The sequence below is a fragment of the Choloepus didactylus genome, chromosome 12 (genome assembly GCF_015220235.1).
Source record: "Choloepus didactylus isolate mChoDid1 chromosome 12, mChoDid1.pri, whole genome shotgun sequence".
Taxonomy (NCBI): Eukaryota; Metazoa; Chordata; class Mammalia; order Pilosa; family Megalonychidae; genus Choloepus; species Choloepus didactylus.
In genome coordinates, this window is record NC_051318.1 from 7769780 (window position 1) to 7790311 (window position 20532).

General features: G+C 40.4%; 1 protein-coding gene across 6 annotated transcripts in view; it reads right to left on the reverse strand.

Annotated features, from left to right (window-relative positions):
* FRY (FRY microtubule binding protein) overlaps positions 1–20532 on the reverse strand; it is a 432465-nt gene that overhangs the window by 195973 nt on the left and 215960 nt on the right. For all 6 annotated transcript variants that reach the window (XM_037799978.1, XM_037799979.1, XM_037799974.1 and 3 more), the window contains one exon: positions 6604–6803. In XM_037799978.1, the coding sequence (XP_037655906.1) occupies positions 6604–6723 (120 nt within the window). In that variant the 5' untranslated portion in view covers positions 6724–6803. The remainder of the gene's footprint in view (positions 1–6603; positions 6804–20532) is intronic.

A 20532-nucleotide genomic window follows, 5' to 3' on the forward strand; every position in this document is an offset into this window, starting at 1 on the left:
GAATAAGAATCAATGGCTCCTGTGCTCAGCGCTTTGTAGGGCATCCATCTGCTGAGTACAAAGGTGAGAACAAAAGCCACTGTTATCTGTTTAGGGTTGGAAAGATGACCCTTCGAAAAACAGAATTTCTTACAAAAACATTCCTCTCAATTGACTATATTAATGTTTTATTCATTCATTCATATACTCATTCATTCAAGGACTATTTACTGTCTACTATGTGCAGTGCACTGTCTTGGACATGGGGGATGGCAACAAGATGAATCAGACACAGGTCTTGCCTCCAAATAGCTTATGGGCTAGTAGAGTGTTTCTCCAACTTAAAACAAAAACAACAAAACTTTAACCCCTTGAAAACCTATAATGTACTCCGATATCTTCTATTCCAGACCATTTTTTTTCATTAAAAAATTTCTAAATTTTGAATAGTAGTACATGATTCCTGTTTGGTCATTATTCATTAGAAGTGTCACAAATTACACTGTGAGAAACACTGGCCTAGTAGAAGACGTAAGACAATTACATAAAGACTCGATTGCAATGAAGATAGCACGGTTTGCTTGAGGGAATGATGTGGTGGATCAGAAGAAGGCGAGATTTACAAGTACGTCCGCCTTTGGGTAATTTTGAGGAGACAGGAGGGAAGACGGAAGACACCCAATAAGCCATTTCAGAGGAAGTGGTGTTTGCGCTGGCCTTGAGAGACCGGCAGGGTGAGGGCTGAGTGGCCATCCAGGAAGAGGGCACATCACGGTGACAAGTAAGTGCAGAATTGAAACCTGAGGTCCATAAAGGTGGGTGGTGGCTATTTGATAGCTTGTGTCTAAATCAAGGATGAAAGAAATGTAATGAAGACTTCTGAGCAAGAGAATGAAAGGGACATTCCCTCTTTATAGAATGATTTATCAGATAGGATCAGAGGAGGAAGAATTGGTGGCAAACCCCTCACTCTTCCTTTTATCCCCCTTGGTGGCACCCTCCCCTGCCCTGGGAACTTTTGCTTGCATACAGGCCCCGTGGTACAAGAGTCCACCCTGGCTCTATCTGCATGAGAAGCAAACCAAGAATTCTGCAGAGGAGTTTGGCAAGATGATGACTCATAAAACACCAAATCTCACACATTACAAACACTTGGGAATGCTGAATGGAATATAACATTTTGTTTTTTTAATGCAAAAAAGAGTTCACAAGAAAGAACAAAGGGAAAAGAAAATCAGGTGGAGATGAGTTGACATGGTGGTTGCCCAGGAAAAGGACTTTATTCTGGATGCTTTGTTTTATAGTTGACTTGGGGGCAGGAAGCAAAGCTGTGGACCTTGTGAGGTGGGAAACTGGAACTGAGATACCTACAAAAAGTCTGGACCTAAACAGTGAAACAATGGACTAGGGAAAAATCTGTCCCCTGGTACAGGAAGGTGACAAGATATTCTGTTGGTCACTGCCTGGGTTCTAGGTAAAAACAACAAAAAATGAGCCCTGAGAATTTGAAACCATGTGCCCAAGTCTTACATTGGTTTGGGGTTTACAGTTACGTCATCTGCTCGGTGCAGAAACTCTGAAGCTGAGAAATTAACATAATACTTGCCCCAGACTGTGACAACCTGGAGGCAAAAGAAAGAAACGAAAGCAAAACCATGCTGGAGGAGCTCTCACCCAACCATGGCTGGGGAAGACTCACAGAAAAATAAGCCCCACTGAAGAACGCATAAGAAAAATTTTCAAATACATAAAAGAAACAATCTACAATAAGCAAGAGTTAGCAGAAACAACAAACAGAAGTAGAGGCTCCCAAATATTGACATAATAGAAGAATAATCTAAAAGAGGATATAAAATGTATATTAAAGGTCATAAAAGACGAAAAGAGAAAATAATAAACTTTAAAAAGGAATAAAAAACAATGAGGAAAAAACTAAATAGATTTTAAAAGAGAAGCAAACAGCACTTTTAGAAATGTAAAATATCATCACCAAAATTAAAATTCTCAATGGACAGGATAAACAATAGATTAGACATAGACTGAGAAAATATTAATAAATAAGAAGATAGACTTGAGAGAATTATTCAGAATGTAGCAGAGAAAGGTGAAGAGGTAGAAATGATGGTAGAAGGGTAAGAAGATATGTAATATAGCATGAGAAGCTCCAATAAACATCTAATAAGAGTGCCAAAAAAAGAGAAGAGGAAAGTTTAGAAAGGACAATATTCAAATAATTAATGGCTAAACATTTTCTAGAATTGATGAAAGATATGCATACTCAAATCAAGAATCACTAGATACAAGTATGGCAGAGCACTGAGCAGAAAGCACCACAACCCCAAATCGGTGGTGGTGAGCCATGACTCCTATTATACATGTAAGAAACTGGAATAGATAAGGGGTAAGCAAAAAATAACTATTCTACCAACTACCCCTGCAAAATCAACATGCAGGCTAGTTCTTTAGCTTCCAAAGTAAAATCTCAGACAAATTCTGTCACAGGTTGGATTCTATAGGAAGCAGACTCTGAGGTGGAGTTAGGGATGCAAAAGGTTTATTCAGTCTAACACCTCTGCAAAGAAAAGAGAGGAAGCAGAAGTGGTTGGGCAGGGAAGCCATGAGATAGCCAAGCAGAGCACACAGTGTCCAACAGCCCAGCCAGGAGCTCTGAGCAAAGGGTGCACTTGAGAGGAGTCCTGCGTTGGGTGGAAAGAGCCAGGCTCTTGCTCAATCATGGCCTCAGGGCCACCCTGAGAAGACTGTGCCCTTGGATGAAAAGCTGAGACGGACTCTGATGAAACTGACAGCTGGAGGCTGTCAACTAACCACAGTCCTTGCAGATGATGATCGAGTGTTTTCCTGAAGGGGAACTGGGTAGGGAATCTCCATCAGCAACAAATCCTCTAGTATATCTGGTTATAGTCATAAAATAAAAGCCCTTGTCATACTTTAACTAAAAAATAAAAATAAAAATAAAAATAAAAGAATCATGAGAGTCTCAAGTAGGAAGATAAAATAAATCCACACCCAAACATAGTGTAGTGAAATTGGAGAACACCAAAGACAAAGAGAAAAACTCTAAAGCAAACAGGGAGAAAAGTAAATAACCGACAAAGAAATAATAGACCAACCAAAGACTTTTTAACAACAATGACATAGACAATGCAGTGAAATAATAGAGGGTAAATAAATATCAACTTAGAATTCTAGTCCCAGCTACACCATCAGTGATAAGTGAAAGGGAAATAAAGACATTTCAGGTGAACAAGACTGATAGACTTACTATCCACTGATTCTAGCTTAAAGAACTACAGAAAGATACACTATGGGAAGAAGAAAACAGAAACCAGAGGGAAGGAGTGGGATGCAAGAAGGAAAGGTATCCATTATTTTATATTTGTACTTGCGGTGTGACCCCATTTAGTTTGTTTAGAACACTCTTCTTGGGAAAGCTGGACAAGAGTAAATACTATGAAACATCTGCATGAAGCAACAGAAATAGAATAAAATTACTGTCTTGCCCATCCATATTAATGAATATGACCTCAGCATATTTCAGGTACAAAGAACCATACTGCTGAATCAGTGAAAGATGTTTACAAAGATACTTATGAAGAAAAGCCACCTAAAATTTGATTTTGGTAGAACTTTTTTGTTGCTTGTCCCTTTTCTCCCTTCAAGTTAGCTATTTGGACTTTCATTTAATCTTGTATATAAGTTATTCCACAGAGTCTAACTGGTGTGGAATTTGGAAGGAGTTAGCCTTTTAAAAATAAAACTGAAAAATACAGATACATGAATACCCCCATAAATAATAAATCTACACTTCCAAATTGAAATTTTTGAAAATTACCTTTGCCACCCCTATAAAAATCTGTTACATTAAAGATAATAGAATACAATTTTGTGATTTAATACAAACCCACATAAATGGAGGGTGTCAATGTCTTCCTAAATGAAACTCACCCAGCAAGAGAAAAAGTAGGGGACATTTATTAGAATCCACTTTATATATACCATACACACATCAAAAATAAGACTCTTTGTTATGGCTACAGAACAAATGTCAAATGCACATTTACATTTTTAGATTGGAAGAACAAGCCACAGAATCCTCTAGGATTCACTGTCCCCTAAGTAAGCAAATAAAGGACAAAATATTACCAAGCACTTTTTCAACAGACAAGAAACAGATATGGCAGGGAAGTTATGCTCCTTCAGCTAAAAACATAATGCATGTCTACTTGGCCATTAGCACTAGCAGCGTCTCTCCCACTAGACACATGATAAAGATTTGCTGAGAAGATAACTTATACTTTTGTCTTTCAATTTTTATAGTTTAGGGATACTTAAGCCACCTCATTGAAAGGAACAGTAATTTCTACCTCTAGACAAAAGGATGCTGGCTAGTTTTGCAGATATAATGCTTTCCCCTAGAAGAAAAATGCCTTGCAAACAAATTCAAAGCTGAGTAAAGATTCCAAACTATTTTGCTTCATAAATTCTTAAATAACAGTATTTAAACTATTATTTTGGCTCAAAAGTCATCAGGACCTAGCCTTTAAGCGGCTCTTTCAACTTGTGTACAATTTCCCAGTTCCTCAAGAAAATTCGACTATGCTATGCAATTTCAGATAGCACTGACCTGCCATGTTTGTCCTTTTCTACTGTAAGGAGTGAAATGAATCACTGCAGCACCACGCAACCTGCCCCCATTCCCTGGAGCCAAGGCAGCCTCCCTTCCTCCTCCAGGGGAAAGGTGTCCAGGCTGCCTCCTCATCTCTCAAGCAGCACAGAGAGTTCCCAGCATCACCACTGTCTTGGGCAATGGGAATTTGGGTCCATGACTTGGCTGACTCAAGTTTCAGGGGAGGCCTGTGCTGATTTGTTTTAAGAAGTTAGAGAAGATATCCTCCCAGCTGTAAAGCAGGTATATATAAAAAAGAGTACCTGCTTAAGGTCACTGCGAAGGTTAAAGGAAACAATAAGTTAAGCACAGTGCTCCGCACTCAGTAAGTTCATGTTGTGGATGGAACCACGTCCTCAACAAAGACTAATCAAATCCTAACCCATAGTCCTCGGATGTGAACCCATTTGCAAATCCAATCTTTGAAGCTGTCAGTTAAGGGGTAGCCAAACTGCATCAGGGAGTTTGATCTGACTGGAGTCTTGATAAGCAGGGAGCTGTGGACATGGTGGGGAGGAGAAGAGAGAGGGAGACGGACGGCCATGTGCTGGAGGCAGAGACTGAGCTAGGGATCACCAGTGGACTTTGCAGAAAGCATGGCCTGCTCACACTTGGATTCCAGACTTTCAGCCTCCAAAACTGTGAGACAAAAATGTCCTGTTGTTTAAGCCAAGCAGCCTGTGGTACTAGTTTACAGCTGCCCTGGCAACTAAGACAGTTCCCGATAAATAAATAAATATTAGCTATTAATAGTAGTAACAGTAGCAGAAATATTAAAAAATAAAACAACAGAGCAAAAGGAAACAAGGTACTGTATCAAGGTTTAACATAAATAATTTAAACTGCAAAAACAAGAGAATTTTTCCATTCTAAGAAATCAGAATTTTAAAAGCTAACCTCCATTGGTCTAATAAAAACCCTAAAGCACCAAGTTTGTAACTTTCAGGTAACCAGACAGTTTACAAATTTTCTTGAATTTTGATTCCCAAACTCTAAGTTGTGATTCTTGCAGAGGTCATTTTTAGAGACTTGCAGTTTGGAATCAATTAGTTTATGCTGTGTTATTAGATCATGCACAACTCACATCATTTTCTCCTCAGCCCTATATTCCTCATAGGAAGCACACGGCAACCTTCAGAGAGAGAGAGAGAGAGCTGTGTCACGCTGAATTCCTTTCCTTTTCTCTTATTGTGTGTGGCCCCACCAAGGTCAGACAACAAGTAATCTGAATCTACCAATTGGACTGTCTTCCTCCCTGAGTGTCCCTTGGAGATTCGGCATGCTATCTTAGAGCCCTGGAAGAGCAAGTAACATGAGATTGAGCGTTCCTTCTTTTCTAACAAAAACACCTGCAAAAAAAGATACTGACGTCCAAGGACATAGTTTGTCTAATAAGGGACCAAAAAGCAGGTGAGCCAAGAATTTCCTGTCTTCCCATTTTCAGAAATCAAAGGTGGTTCTTCCAGATTACTTACCAAAAAAAGTCCCCCAATAAAATGGCAGCAAGACCCTATATACGCGTGTTCTCACAGGGGATGTCCAGGCCTTCTCACACTGGAAGGCTTTATATTTTTTCTCAATTACTTTAAAAATGGGACAAAAGATTTTGACAAAGGTGTATATTCATAGCAGAGACTCTGAACACAATTTCTCTGTGATTAGTATTTATTGTCGAATTATGCTTATTAGTCCTAAATGCAGCAGTGAAGCACACTATTGAACTGAATTTGCTGAGGATTGTTTTAAAGCCCCCAGGCCTTCATTTATTTTTTTAAATTCAAGAAGCCTAGCTACTATCTCTTAAAAACCACCTTATGGCATCACAAAAACCTTTGGAAATGAGGAGAAGAGCAGTCTACCATTTTGAAAGCAGTTAAGCCTACTGTATTCAGAGGAAAGATGAGTTTACACAGAGCAGTTCTCGTGCACACACTCACCAGGGGCTCCGCCATAATGATGTGGATCTTGCGTTCGGCCTGCGTGGTGAAGTTGACAAATAAGCTCTTGAGGACGTACTCTCCCGGTTTGCTGTCTGGGTCCACACTGATGGGCAACATTGTTGGTGGCCCTTTCTCCCTCTGTGTGCCAGAAGCAGGTGGGACAGGGGGCTTGATATAACCGTTGCCAACTGGAGAAGCTGAAAGATAGAATGGATATTCTTACTGGCAAAATAGAACAGCACAACTACTAAGATAGGCTGTGTTAAATCATAAATATAATGATAGGAATCAGATCAAGAGAGTCACATTTAATCTTACAACCCAGTCTTTTACTTCAGCAATGGCATCAAAATTTAATTGTTTTGACTCCATTATGCTTGTGTTACACAATATCTGATAAGCTCAGAATACTTCTGCTCACTACATTGCTTTAGGTAAATTATTTTGCAAGTCCATAACACAGCTGATAAATCGTACAGTTTAAGAAGTTTTGGGCTTTTTTTTTTTAATGCTCCAGGGAAATGAATTAAGAAAATGTCTATGGAAAGAAATGTGATTTCTTGCTCAGGTTTCCCTAATGGCCAGATCTCTGTCTTCTCTGCTTCATTCTAATAATGAAAAAAGACTCTAGGGTCAATGCCTTCTAGAAGCTTCCGAGAACTAATTTTCAGAAACTCAGCTGGCTCTTGCTCCAGAAAGAGATGTACTTCGTGAAAGATAAAAGAGTCAGGCAGTGCTCCCAGTGTGGGCTTAACTTACCCCTCTCCCCACCTACTCTTTGGTTCACCTTGGGTGCCTGTCTCCATCCTTTATAAAGTGGGTAGATTGCCTCCCTGGATTAGATCCTGAACAGAGACCTGGTGCATTCTTCAGAATGCAAGCCAGGCAACTCTTTTAACCAGAGAGTTACTGAAAAATAATTTTTTGTTGTCCACAATTACAAATTCTGTGTGTCTCCACTTTCTACAGTTAAATTCAAACCTGCACCATCCCTTTTCACCCAAATATTGTAAAAAGGTCAGTTACCAACATTCAGTGAAAGAAATGTAAGAGAAAGAGGGCTTAGGATATAGACGTTAGGATGCTGAGAACAGGATAACGAGACAATAGGCCTGCACAAGGAGGGCTGCACAGGGGTGGGTGACCACATACAGAAGATAAAGGAAAAGAGTAAAGAAAGAGGTGGCTTCCCAGTTTTGCTACTGGTTTGGATAGCAAGAGAATGATGCTGTGTCACTGCTAATAGGGAACAAAGTTCTCCATGCAAGCTGCAGAATCTTCTTAAATCTACAAATAAATTTAAGGCTTCTTTTATCTTCTTTCTTTCTATCCCAAGTCAAATGCCAAGGGAGCCATACAAAAGTTGTATTTATATTATTGAATTACAAACGTGTCCTCAGTGACATTTGGCCCTCATTTGGCCTCTCCCTTCATAAGCCCCTTCTTCACTAATTCATTTAGCCCCATAGATAGTTGAGGGGCCCCTTACATCTGGAAGATCTTTCCGGATCTGAACTACCACTAAACCTTAAGAACAGGACCTGTCAAATTATAAAAATAAAATAAAGCATGTATTATTTCATTTTCTTTGTACTCCCATTAGTTCTACCCTAATCTAGGCCCTTGGGAATGTGTGACTACGTTAGCACAGCAGCCTCTTTGCTGACTTTGTTTCATCCATTTTATGTAATGAAAAGGTCTTTCTTCAGCATGGCTGTCATCATAACACTTTTCTGCACAAAATTTTCAAGGGCTTCCAATTGCCAAGATGTCAAGCCTCAAACACATGGACCTGTTTTGAGAGCCTTCCATGGTTTGCCTCCATCTGGGCCCAAGCCACACTGATGTCCTGACGGGCTCAGGAGCACACCATTCTCCTTCAGGCCCTCGTTCTCTCTCTCCTGCTGCTCCTTTCCATTCTTCTCTAGCCTTCTAAACTTCCTCTTTGTTCAGAGCCACTTCTGGTCTCATCTCCATAAATCCTGCCTACAAACTTAGTAAGTTTGTCTTTCAGGATTTAAACATTTAACCCAAGCCATTTGGTATTTTGCTTTGCCTTTTACGTTGTACACTACCTAAGAAAGGGGATAACATCCCTGCAAGATGTCTTCCTAATATATCAAGGGTGTCATAGCACAGGAATGGACGCTGGAATAGGAACCTTTTGCAAAGTCTATCTGCAGGACAACTCACCTGCTCATCTTTGGTTTTCCAAAGGATTTAATCCACTTCTAGAAGACAACAATTAACTGGGCTGCTGTAGTATATAACTGCAAGACCAGCTCCATAATTAGAAGATTCTGGGGCATCAAAATCCTAACCAGAGCGAGAGCATTTTCATGAGTGTGCCCTGAGGGAGCCCTCCTGCAAAGCTGCATTTTGAACCAGGTAGCAGAAAGCCAAATACCCGCATATGTCCCAGATAAATCTTACAAGGCCAAAGTACCAATTCACCGCTATCCTAAAACATGTTATCCATCATTCCTTCAAAGTCAGGCATGTTTGCAAGCACAAGGGCTGGGCGAATAGCCTCCGTGAGCCGGAACCATCCTAGCCCAGTTGAGGCCTGTGCCAGAGCAGAAAATGACACCGGGGCCCTTGGCAATCATTCTGGGTTTCCAGCACAGATCTGCCTGTGTAGAAGGAGAGGCTGGGAAAGTTAATGGGGTATGTGTCCTTGAACAGGGCCAATCCCATTTCAGTAACCCCTCTTCATCCTAATGTAATTAATCCATAACAAATCCTTGCCTACCGTCAGGACATTTTCAAAACTAAACATTCTGACATGGCATTTTTCAGTTATTTGGTGATGTTAACTATCTAGAATACAGTTGAGGACCAGGAAATAAATGTTCCCTGGTAGTCAAAATTTAGTCACAAAGTCCATATTAATCTAACCATTAGAACACTACTATGAGAAAAATCATCAAATCTTCCCCCAGGACCTGCTTACTCTTAATTTATACATAATTAAGAGTGATGGTCTAGTTTCTAAGTTCACAGTGGTCTGGAAACAGAAAATTATCAGGAGAATTATAATTATAAGGGAGTTGTGATACCCCTGTGGTAGAAACACTAACAGAAAAAGAAGAAACAAATGTTGCAAGAACTTAAGAAGTGCAGTTGTTTGAAGCCATTTAGCACAGGGTTGCAGCATCCAACACCTCTCCTGGGCTCAAGAGTTTCAATCCTTCCAGCCAGCCTGTTGTCCCAGCTGATGCCCAAAATGAGGACGCTGGGTCCCATGGAAAGATTCAAATAAGTCTGATATACAGTCCTGTATTTCAGAAGGCAGAGAAAAGAGTGTGTAAATTTCCAGAAGATTTCTAGGCAAAATGATAAAACTAAAAAGAAAGTTTTGGCGTATAAAAGGGCAAATGCTCACAGTTCCAAAGAATTTAGCTCTTAAGAATTCAATCTGGTTTATCATGTCCGATTTTGAAGTGAAATTTATTTCTGACGGGAAAAAGCATCGACTGGGTAATAGCCACAGGGCGGCTCCATGGCCTAGCTTTGCAAATGTCGGCAGTTACTATATGGGTCTACTCCTCTCCTCCCGGAGGGTTTTCCCTGCTCCGTCCCCTCCTTCAAGGGCGACATCACCTCGGGCACTTGGCTGAGTCTGGGCCCTGCCGCCCCAGCTGCCTCCTGCATCATAGCTTTCTCCTTTTCTGGGTCTTTCTCCTTTTCTCTGGGTCCCCGAGATGTTCAGATCCTTCATGACAAATGGTCCTGCCAGGCCAGCTTTTCTCATCTTCCCCATCCAAATATTTGTTGATGGTACTAAAAGCTTCTTTTGAAATTTCTTGCATGTCATGAATTTTTTAGCTTTGAATTCATCTGTCTTTATTCTCTCCTTTCCTTTCTCATTCCATCTTTCTCTTGTCACCAACAAATCAGTGTCCCTAGGAAGTCATTCAAACCAAGAGCTGCGGACGTTGCCTTCTGGGGCCGGGGTGGGTAGTGAAGGGGGAGCCGAGAAGAAGGGCATTACTTTCACACAGGTTCTCATTATTGAATCCTTTTGGAATTTGCTTTTTAAAATATTTTCTAATTTACATTTCAATCTTGGATTAAACACATTCCCACTTTTCTCCAAGCCCTCTTTTGCCTTAAATGGGTTTTGTTGATGTTATTTTATTATATTTATTCCATATTCTGTTTCTATTTGGCTGGCTGGATGGTTCTGGGTGGTGTTCTCCCTCTTTAATTGGGTCTCGGTCTTTTATATCAAGCAAAGTCCGTTCCCTCATCTATGAGAAGTTTACCCCAGGCTTTGGAGGCACATTCATTTCCTCTTTCCTAGATCTATTTCTGAGAGCAGATGACAATCTTTTGAATACGGTTTCATTATTTGTTTTTCTCGAGCAATAGCTCAGTTTTTAGGCTGTTTGCTCTTAGCTGGCTAAGGTATAAACAGTTTCCCTAAGTCACCAACATTTCCAGGAATAATGGACCTTCTAACTGGATCACCAATAAATACAAAACCTCTAAACTCATCATCAAGCTACACTTAGGATACTGTAATGAGTTTTCTCACGTAAGAGTCCTAAAAGCTAACATGGCTAAGGATATCACAGGAAAGCAGTGCTTTTCTGTTTTTTTAAAATTTTTTTTCAGTCAGATTTGTAGAGAAGTCATACCATCTCTCATAACAGGCTATCATTTATTCATTCATTTATTCTGGGCACTGTTTAGGCATGGAGGATAGCAGTGAACAGAGAAGATGGCTCCTGCCCTAATGGAGCTCACGTCCGCTCAGGCTTGAGGACACAATAAGCAAGTCTGTGGTGTGTACTCTCTCTCTCTCTCTGACACCACACACACAGCTTGTCAGGTTGCAATAAGTTCTAAAAGAAAAAGGAAAAATTAAACAGGGTAGATAAAGGAAACTGATCCTCTCTATCTACTCAAGGAGAACCAGATGGGATATGCTGTGGAGAGGGACGAAAGCAAAATGCATTCCTGGATTCCTGGTGCCAAAGAAAATCCAGACACCCTGGCTTGGGCAGGATCCGCTCCTGGGCTCCATCCTTTGGCCTGCCCCGTGTGTGTGTGTGTGTGTGTGTGTGTGTGTGTGTGTGTGTGTCAGTTCTGGGAGAAACGAGGATTTTAAACAGCCTGGGAAGGGCATGAATCAAATGCCCAGTGTACACGTGGATTCTCCACCACTTTCTCTTGACAAAGTCCATGGCTCAGAAAAGAGGAACGTCTTTACCTGTGTTTCACTGGCTTCCAAGGAAAGACGTGCATAGAGCCAGTTTTTCAAAACACTCAGTGCTTTTTCTGATGCTTCTATTCCTGGAATCTGACCCTGAACATTTGAAATGAAAAATGAGTTCCTTTTTAAAGGTGTCCCTGAGACTCTGAGTGGTAACTTTTCGAAGTAGGAACTCTTCAGAGAGCTGGTGGTAGAAGTGATGGCCCCATGCATTCCACCCGAGACAACTTTACCTTCTAGAGATCGGTGCAACCTTATTGTTTAACACAGGAGTCAAATTATTGGATTTTTTTCACAGTTTGATATAAATTGTTCCTTCTGCTAGGTCTCAGCACCTCATTCATTCTGGAGGTCCTGAGGGCAAGCCTCTTTAGTAAATAAAGCTGAGATCCTTCGCCAGGGACATGTTTTCCATCCACAATGCCTCTTTTCCCGTAAGACTTTTGTCCTTTACTGGCATTACAGGAACATTTTATAAAACATAACAAACCAAGGATGACGCAGCTACTGTGAGAACTTGTCACACTGTGTATAGAGCAATAACAAATTGCCCACTAATGCATTTATGAGGGTGCTTAAGAAATGGCATTTTAAAAGGTACAGCAAATACTCAAAATGACCAGAAAACCTGAAAGTCATGCAAAGTAAATTAGGATTAAAAAAACAACAACAACAAAAAAAAACCAAACTGCCAAACATGACAGAAATTATTATTTTACTCTGAAGAATACTATTAAGAAATGGAAAATGTTGGGATGAGAAGAAATAATTAGCTTCAGCTACAGAAAAGATTTCTTAACAAAGAGATGGATGACTCTTAATTTTTGTATGTTTTGAAGCTGGTCAGGAAAAGGATATCTTGTGAAAAATACCCAGAAACAACTTTTGCCTTGGATGAAAAATACATTCAATGATACCTTAACTTCTGCTCAATTAATTTCCATAAAAATCTGATGATATGAAATGTTCTTCCAATTTTTGCTAGTTAAGTACATTTCTCTTTTCTCTTACACTGTTCAGTTCTAATCCTATAGTTTTCAAATTCTGTTCCATCAAGTTTTAGGGTCCACAAGGCGTCTCTAGGGATGGGTTAGATATGTTGCTAGGCACATGGTAATTAATCTCTTTAATTCTTAACTGAATCCTAGGAAGTCAAATTATCTCCTTTTACAGATAAGACCATGCAGATTCACAGAGGTTAAGTGACTTGCCCAAGGTCACGGAGAGGTCCACACAGGCTCTGAACCCCTGTCGCCTGGCCACATACTCTATGAGCTTTCCACATCACATGGCCTTTTAAAACAAACCAGCTGCTTATGATGAAGATGGACTTACAGTCCCCTTGCCCCAGAGTTTGCCCTAGCCTAGGCTAGCTTGGGGGCATTAGGGGGATGCCAAATTAAAAAACACATATGTTTCAATTTGGAGAATGAGGTTTCACGTAGATTATATGGTTGGTTATTTTCCGGAAAGACTAGTATAATCTTCGGCCTGGGGTGTCGCTCCTGCAAGGTTGTTTGCTCTCTTGAATTTAAATGCATCTTTCAGCCATTAGAAGGACTTTGGGAAAACCCAGCATACAAAAAAGGGTCAAGAATTGAGGACCCATAAAAATATATGAAATCTGATTAATGACAAACTTTAGAAAGGTCTAGAGACTGTTCTTTCCTCGATATACCAATGACATAACCTTTAATTGGCTGTTGGCCTAAAATGAGCAAATGTATTTGAAGGTACAAGCCTTCTGTGCTGATTTAAATGGGGGCCTCTCAAAACCACTTTTATCTTTGGTCTCTGAAGACTGAATACCTTGGAGAGAATGAAGCAGTTCAATAAGGAGAAAGTTAACATAAAGCCACTGCCCTATTTTATTTCTCTCTTCCTCGGCCTTCCAGTACTTTATCTCAGAGAAATGACAGTAACATTTCAGTGATAGCCTTTATAAATGTCTGTCATCTGCTAAGATGCAATTACATGGACTTTCCCCCAATTTCCAAAGTGGGTGCTGTCATCAGAGCCTGAAAGAACGCCTGCCAAGGTCTGTGAGCAACGGAAGATGAGGTTACATTGACATTTCAAGGTCCTTTCTCACCAAAAGGAGATTGGATAGCCTGCCAGAGGCAAGATAATCCTGAATTTCAACTCCGTCTTTCTCCCCAACTGAAATGACAAACTGCTCTCATTCACCTGCCCCTGGCTGGCCCTCCTCCCTTTCTTCTCTCCATTTTCTCCCCCTTTCTTTTTTTCTCTCTCTTCCTGCTCATTTTATGTAGCAACATCTCATAAATTTGATTCCCATTAATTCAAAATGTGGGATAATTTGGATGAGGCCTTTGTGTTTTTTGGTGAACTTTGAAATAAGATTTGCTGACCTACAGTGTAAATCAGTGGTTCTGGGGATCTTCAGCACAGCAGATCCCCTGGCAGGCTGGGCGCGTGATTCAGCTGCTCTGGGTGGGGCTCTGTAATTTGCATTTCTAGTAAGTTCCCAGGGGCTGTGGAGGCCGCTGGTCCAGGGACCTCACTCTGACACCACTGATGTAAATAAACAGGAAGGCAGGGGGGACCAGTTAGGCTAGTTGACAAGACTGTTTTTTGATCCCATTTACCTATAACAAAGCCAATAAGCTTCATTAACTCCAGCTAAGGTAACACTTTCAGGGCAAAATGTAGAGACGAAAGAACGCTGGTCTGGGGTCAGAGGTCTGAGTTGTCGTGTTGCCCCGTGTGACTCTGGAGAAGGTACTTACACAAACTGGGCTTGGGTTTCCTTATCTACTACTCCTGAAGAGGCCAGGCCAGACTTCCTTTTTCTCCCTCCCACCCCTCTCTCTTTGCTTCTTTCTTTTTATTAGAGAAGTTGTAGATTTACAGGAAAACCATGCAGAAAATACAGAGTTCCCATGTACCCCCTCCATTATTACCACCTTGCATTAGTGTGGTAAATCTGTTATTAATGGTGAAAGAATATTATAATTTACTTTTAACTACAGTTCATCGTTGACATTAGGGTTTATTGTTTGTGTTGTACAGCCCTATAGGTTTTTAAAAAACTTTTATTCTAGTAACATATATACAACCTAAAGTTTCCCCTTTAACCACATTCAAGTATACAACTTCCTGCTGTTAATTACATTCACAGCGTTGCACTACCATCACCACCATCCATCACCAAAACTCTTCCACCTCCCAACAGAAACTCTACAATTTAAACGTTAGCTTCCCATTCTCCACCTGCACCCCAGCCCCTGGGAACCTGTATTCTAGCTCCTGATACTATGAATTTTCTTATTCTAATTATCTCCTGGATGAACCTTGACAATATCATGTTGAGTGAAATAAGCCAGACACAAAAGGACAAATATTGTATGATCTCACGGATTTGAAATAATCAGACTTTGCTTTCTAGCTCTAGTGTTCTATGGCCTGACAAAAACATGCCCTGAAAATGCAAGGAAACATCAGTTATTTAAAACTTCCACCATTCAAACCCTCAACAATTGACCTTAATTTCCTTGGAATTTACATGAATTAGTGAGATTCCATCATCTCTTCTCTTTACAGAGGAAAGACTGCAAATAACCCTGACCTTTCCACTGACCCCTCCACTCACCTTTCTGAGACCATATGCAGACACCTGACAAGGCCTCTCCATTCCCAGTTGTAAACTGAAGATTCATTTTAACATTAAAAAAAAAAAATCACTTTATATCCTGTGCGAGGCTTGGTGAAGGACTGAGCCATCATCTCTGTTCCAGGCCGAGTGGATGGATAGTGTGGATTCAGTGGCATCTGACCCAGGTCTTAAAGGACAGGTAGGATGTGACAGGGAGAGATGAGAAAGGGGACATCTGTTACCTGCCTCTCCTCTTCCCCTCCTCTGTCCTCCCCATCACCTGGACGCATCCTGATCTTAGCACAAATATCCAAATGTTGTCTTCACCAAGGAACTGCAAGGTCCTCAAAAGCAGCAACTATGTTTTGTCTTTATCCCAAGCACTTAGCACAGGGCACATTAAATCAATGAATTGTGCTTAATTAATGTTTGCTGCTTTGAACCCATATGATTCTACAATACATTCTTTGTGTGGATGAAATAATTAAATAAGAATGCATAGGAAAAAGCTAACAAACTCTTAAGCCTTACAAACACAGAGGTTTTAAATTCTTCATATTATTAGAATGAAGGTGTTGAATGGTAAGCTAATGAGTTTGGACTTCATTTGGAGGGCACTTGGAGCTAGCAAATTTCTGAGAAGGAGGATGATATCATGAAAGCCTAGAAGGTTGATCTGATGTTGTATAGGACGGGATAAAAAAGGGCTGTTTCAAGGGGCACCACAAATTAAAAGATGACTGCATCTTCAGAAGAAAAGCAATGAACCAGAAAGAAAGCTCCTGCTTTGCACACAAATAGATAAATTCTGGCCCATCACCCTTTCCCAGTAAAGAAACATTCAAAATACACTTCCGGTGAGATGTTATAATGATAAGAGTGTTTAATAAGATTTTTAAGAATACTGACTCTAGAAGCCTTTCCCAAATTCTCTTTCTACCTGTGGCAGGCCATTGATCAGAGTTCTTGTACCAAGCACTGAAAACTCTTGGCGATGTAGTCCTGGCCACAGCCGTGTGGCTTTCAGCCTCCCTGCAGCCAAACAGAAAGGACCCTGCAGGTTGGCAAAGAGGGAGTTGTGTCTTGCCCTTGAGCCATGTTCATCAAGCTTTTAAACATCAGGATGAACTTCCACTTGCAGGAATCAGTGGAACAAGTTAAATGTCACCACAAGGAAGCAAAAGAGATAATCCACAATTAGATTCATCCTAGGAGAAAATGGAACTGATTTCTACAAGTCAATGGCAGGGATAAAAATGGGGAGGATGATTAATGGAGATTAACGAGATGGAACAACCCAGTACAATGTATGGACTTTGTTTGAATCTTGATTTGAGTTGATTCAACTGCTATTTTTATGACAATCAAAGAAATGTGCATATGGACAGGATATTGGGTGATACCAAGGAATTATGGTCCATTTGGTTAGGTATGGTAATAGCAGTATGGGTAGATAAGAAAATATCCACATTTTTTAGAATACATATAGCTTATATGAGATGCAATGAAACTACAATTGTATTTGATTTTAAATACTCTTTAAAGAAAAAAAAATTTATAAATGAAGCAAACATGACTAAATCTTGATAACTGTTGAGTCTGGATGATGGGAATATGTTCTACTACTGCTGTATTTTTTCTCCTTTTGTGTTTGAAAAATTTCATAATAAAGCATTTTTTGAACATAAGGCTCATTTATAAAAAATGGTCTACCTCTCATCATGGCAACAATGAAGGAGTACTATCTTTGAGTCTCACTTTAAAATAATAAGTTCATATATGTATACACACACACACACACACACACACACACGCATATATGCATATGTAACACCATCTGTAATCTGGGTTCCATCATATAGGATTGGATGATCAAAAGTACCCACCAAGATTTCAAGTCCAACTATATCCTTCTGCACAACTGAATGTGTTGGGCTGAATGGCGTGACCTTGGGGCATCTACACTTAGAACATGTAACAATAAGGAAGCAGGTGGGATCGTTGACATAGGGATCTGTGGTAGTTTGGAGCTGTTACATATCCCAGAAGAGGCCATTTTTTAAAATCCATTCTTGTGGGGGCAGACCTATTGTGGGTGGGACCTTTTGATTAGGTTGTTTAACTTGAGATGTGACCCAGCCCATTCAAGGTGGGTCTTAATCCTTTACTGGAGTCCTTTGCGAGAGGATAAAAGGCAGAGACATTTGGAGAGAGCAAGAAGGACCCCCAGGAGCTGAGAGAGAGAGCCATTGAAACCAGAACCCAGGAGAGAAGGACCAGCAGACATCACCTTGTGCCTTCCCATGTGACAGAGGAGCCCTGGATGCCAGCAGCCTTTCTTCAGAGAAACTTCAGCAAACTGAAACAGGATCCTTTACTGTACTTGAGTTATAATACAGTTTGGATCCTTTAAGAAGTAATTTTTGTCTCCAAGGACTATGAGTATCATAAATTAATCAATTCATTAATTAACAAATGTCCAGTGAGGCCCTAATGGGCATAAGGCACTCTACAAAGCTTGGTGGGGACTAAAAAGATAAATTTTAAAATGAAATAACTCACAAGGTGTTTAAAATCTAATACATTCAGCCCAAGCTGCCACAAGGCAGTGTAGGGTGAACGCTCAATGGAAGAGGACAGGACATATGGATGTAGATTATTCATTCATCCACTTATTCATTTATTCAGTCATCAGATACTTACTGAAGGCCCGCCCACTCTACTCCAAGCACTGGGACAAAACAGGCGTGACTCCTGCCCCTATAAAGGGGAGGCAGCATTAAAATAAGTACAAAGAAACATAATTACACAATGGGAAGTGCTAGCTATGAAGGTGCCACAAGGGAGAAACCAGAAGGCTATCTCTTATGGGTCCAGGGCAGGGCTTTCTGGGAATGTGACTTGGAAGTAGAGACCTAGAGATGACTGATGATAGAAGTCATGGAAGGCTTCAAGGTGGAGGGGGAGCTGAGGTAGGAGGAGTATAGGAATGGTACAAGTGGGAACTGAGGGACTGCCTCATGGTTGGCTCTCTCCCTCCCACCCTTCCTTCTGGTTCTCCTCCAGGCTTTCCCACACGGCCCCTCCTTGGCACTTCCCTCTGCCGACATTCCCCATCCCCTTTACCCAGCTTTACCTTTATCCATATTAGGTATCTATTTCCTATCCATCTCCCCCCACAACACTTAGTACATCATGGGCAAGGAGTTCGCTGTATCACTCTTGCAGCCTCAACCGCCAGCTCAGTGCGAGGCAAGTACTGAGCGCTCAATAAATATGTGTTGCATTAAGGACTAAGGAAACATTCAGAAGTACAGGTTGTGAATTGTCTCCATCCTGGAAACCCAACATGCAACCCAAGAGTCATATCAAGAGAAAGAGCTATTTCTGCAACAAGCAGTACTCTGACAAATAATGCATGAGTATGCCAAGGGGGATAAAATCATATGGGAGATGACAGCATGTCATCTCAGGTGAGAACCTGATTAAAGGTGTACTGGGAATGTCAGACTTTGTCAAATTGCATGTTCTGACCCATTACTGGTCCATAAAAGCAGGTTAGTGGGTGATGACCAGGATGATGTGAATGAAAAGAGAACAGAAAATAACAGAAAAGACAACAGCAAGGTGACAACATCCTACATAGTTAGGTTGGCACTGTTTCATGAGACTTGTGCTCAGTCTCTCTGTCTGGGTCCATAGATATGTGTGTGCACATGATCTTGGTCACAATGTAAACTGTGTTTCTTATGGTAGGTCATGGCCAAAAATGTGAGATCCGCTGCTCTAGAAGCTGAGGGAACAGCAGCCATTTGCAAGCAGTTATCTCGGTGTTACACAAACCCAGATTCTTGAGCTACTTGATTAGAAGCATATCAAGCCCAACGTAAAGGGCAAGAGAAGAATGGTGGTGGAGATTTTGCAGCTGAGTTAGTGGGAAGATCACATAGGGACCCAACATAAAATGGCAATGAAGGCAGTACATATGGATGTGTGGGCACCCATTGCCAGAGGGCGGGGCCAGGAACTGCCCTATCTTGACAAACAAGAGTCACAAATCAAAGGGATCGCTACCCCCTACCCCCAGCACCCCTCAGCATCCCCAGCATCCCTTTCAGAATCATATGATGGGGGAAGTGACTGGAAGAAGAGTCCAATCCTTCAGATGTCTTTGATAAAATAGTGTATATCATAAAATAGTGTACATACACCCAGATGCAATGGGTGTTATAATATGCAAACCATTAAAAATAATACACACTTACCTATTTATACAATGATATGCACATGTATAATATACATTATGCATGTACATAATATAATATACATGATAATATAAATTTCCAACATCCTTAGTGAGGGAAGGACCTCCAGTGCAGGGCATGCAATAGAATCTCAGTAAACATTTGTTAAATGAATAACTGAAATCCTTTACAGCCTGGAGGGCTTTATATCTTACTGACCTCAATATATTTATTAAATTCCTGGTTTATATATGCTTATTTAGATGCCAGCTCACTTAAAAAAAGATTTTAAGTATTATTGTAATGAAATGTACAATGATCACCTATAATTCATTTGATATATGTCAGGAGTTTATTATCCAAGACAGTGATCAATCTACTAATCCAAAGAAACAAATTAGTTGTTACTGATCAATTATTAAAGCAAAGTTTATGTACTATAAGCTAGAAGGGCAATGAGTGAAAAAGAATTTAAGATAATTTCCAGACCATGGGGATGGTCTATTCAGCTGAAACACAATTAGGGCCAGTGACATTTCCAAAGGATATCAAATAACAGAAACATTAAGCATTTCACGTAAATCCTACCATGATGCAGCATTTTTTTCCAAATACGTAAAACCCTTCATCATCATATAATTTGTAAGCTTGGTATACATTAAAAAAAAAAATCTCTTAAGAGAGAAAAAAAAAACTTCCCTGACATATTCTATAAACCACAAATGCAGGGGATAAATTAATGTCTAATAGGGATTTTATCCCAGGAAACCATATGCTATCATATGTCATCGTCTAACAGTTTCATTAGCGAGACTACAGTGGAATAACTAACACATAATTAAATC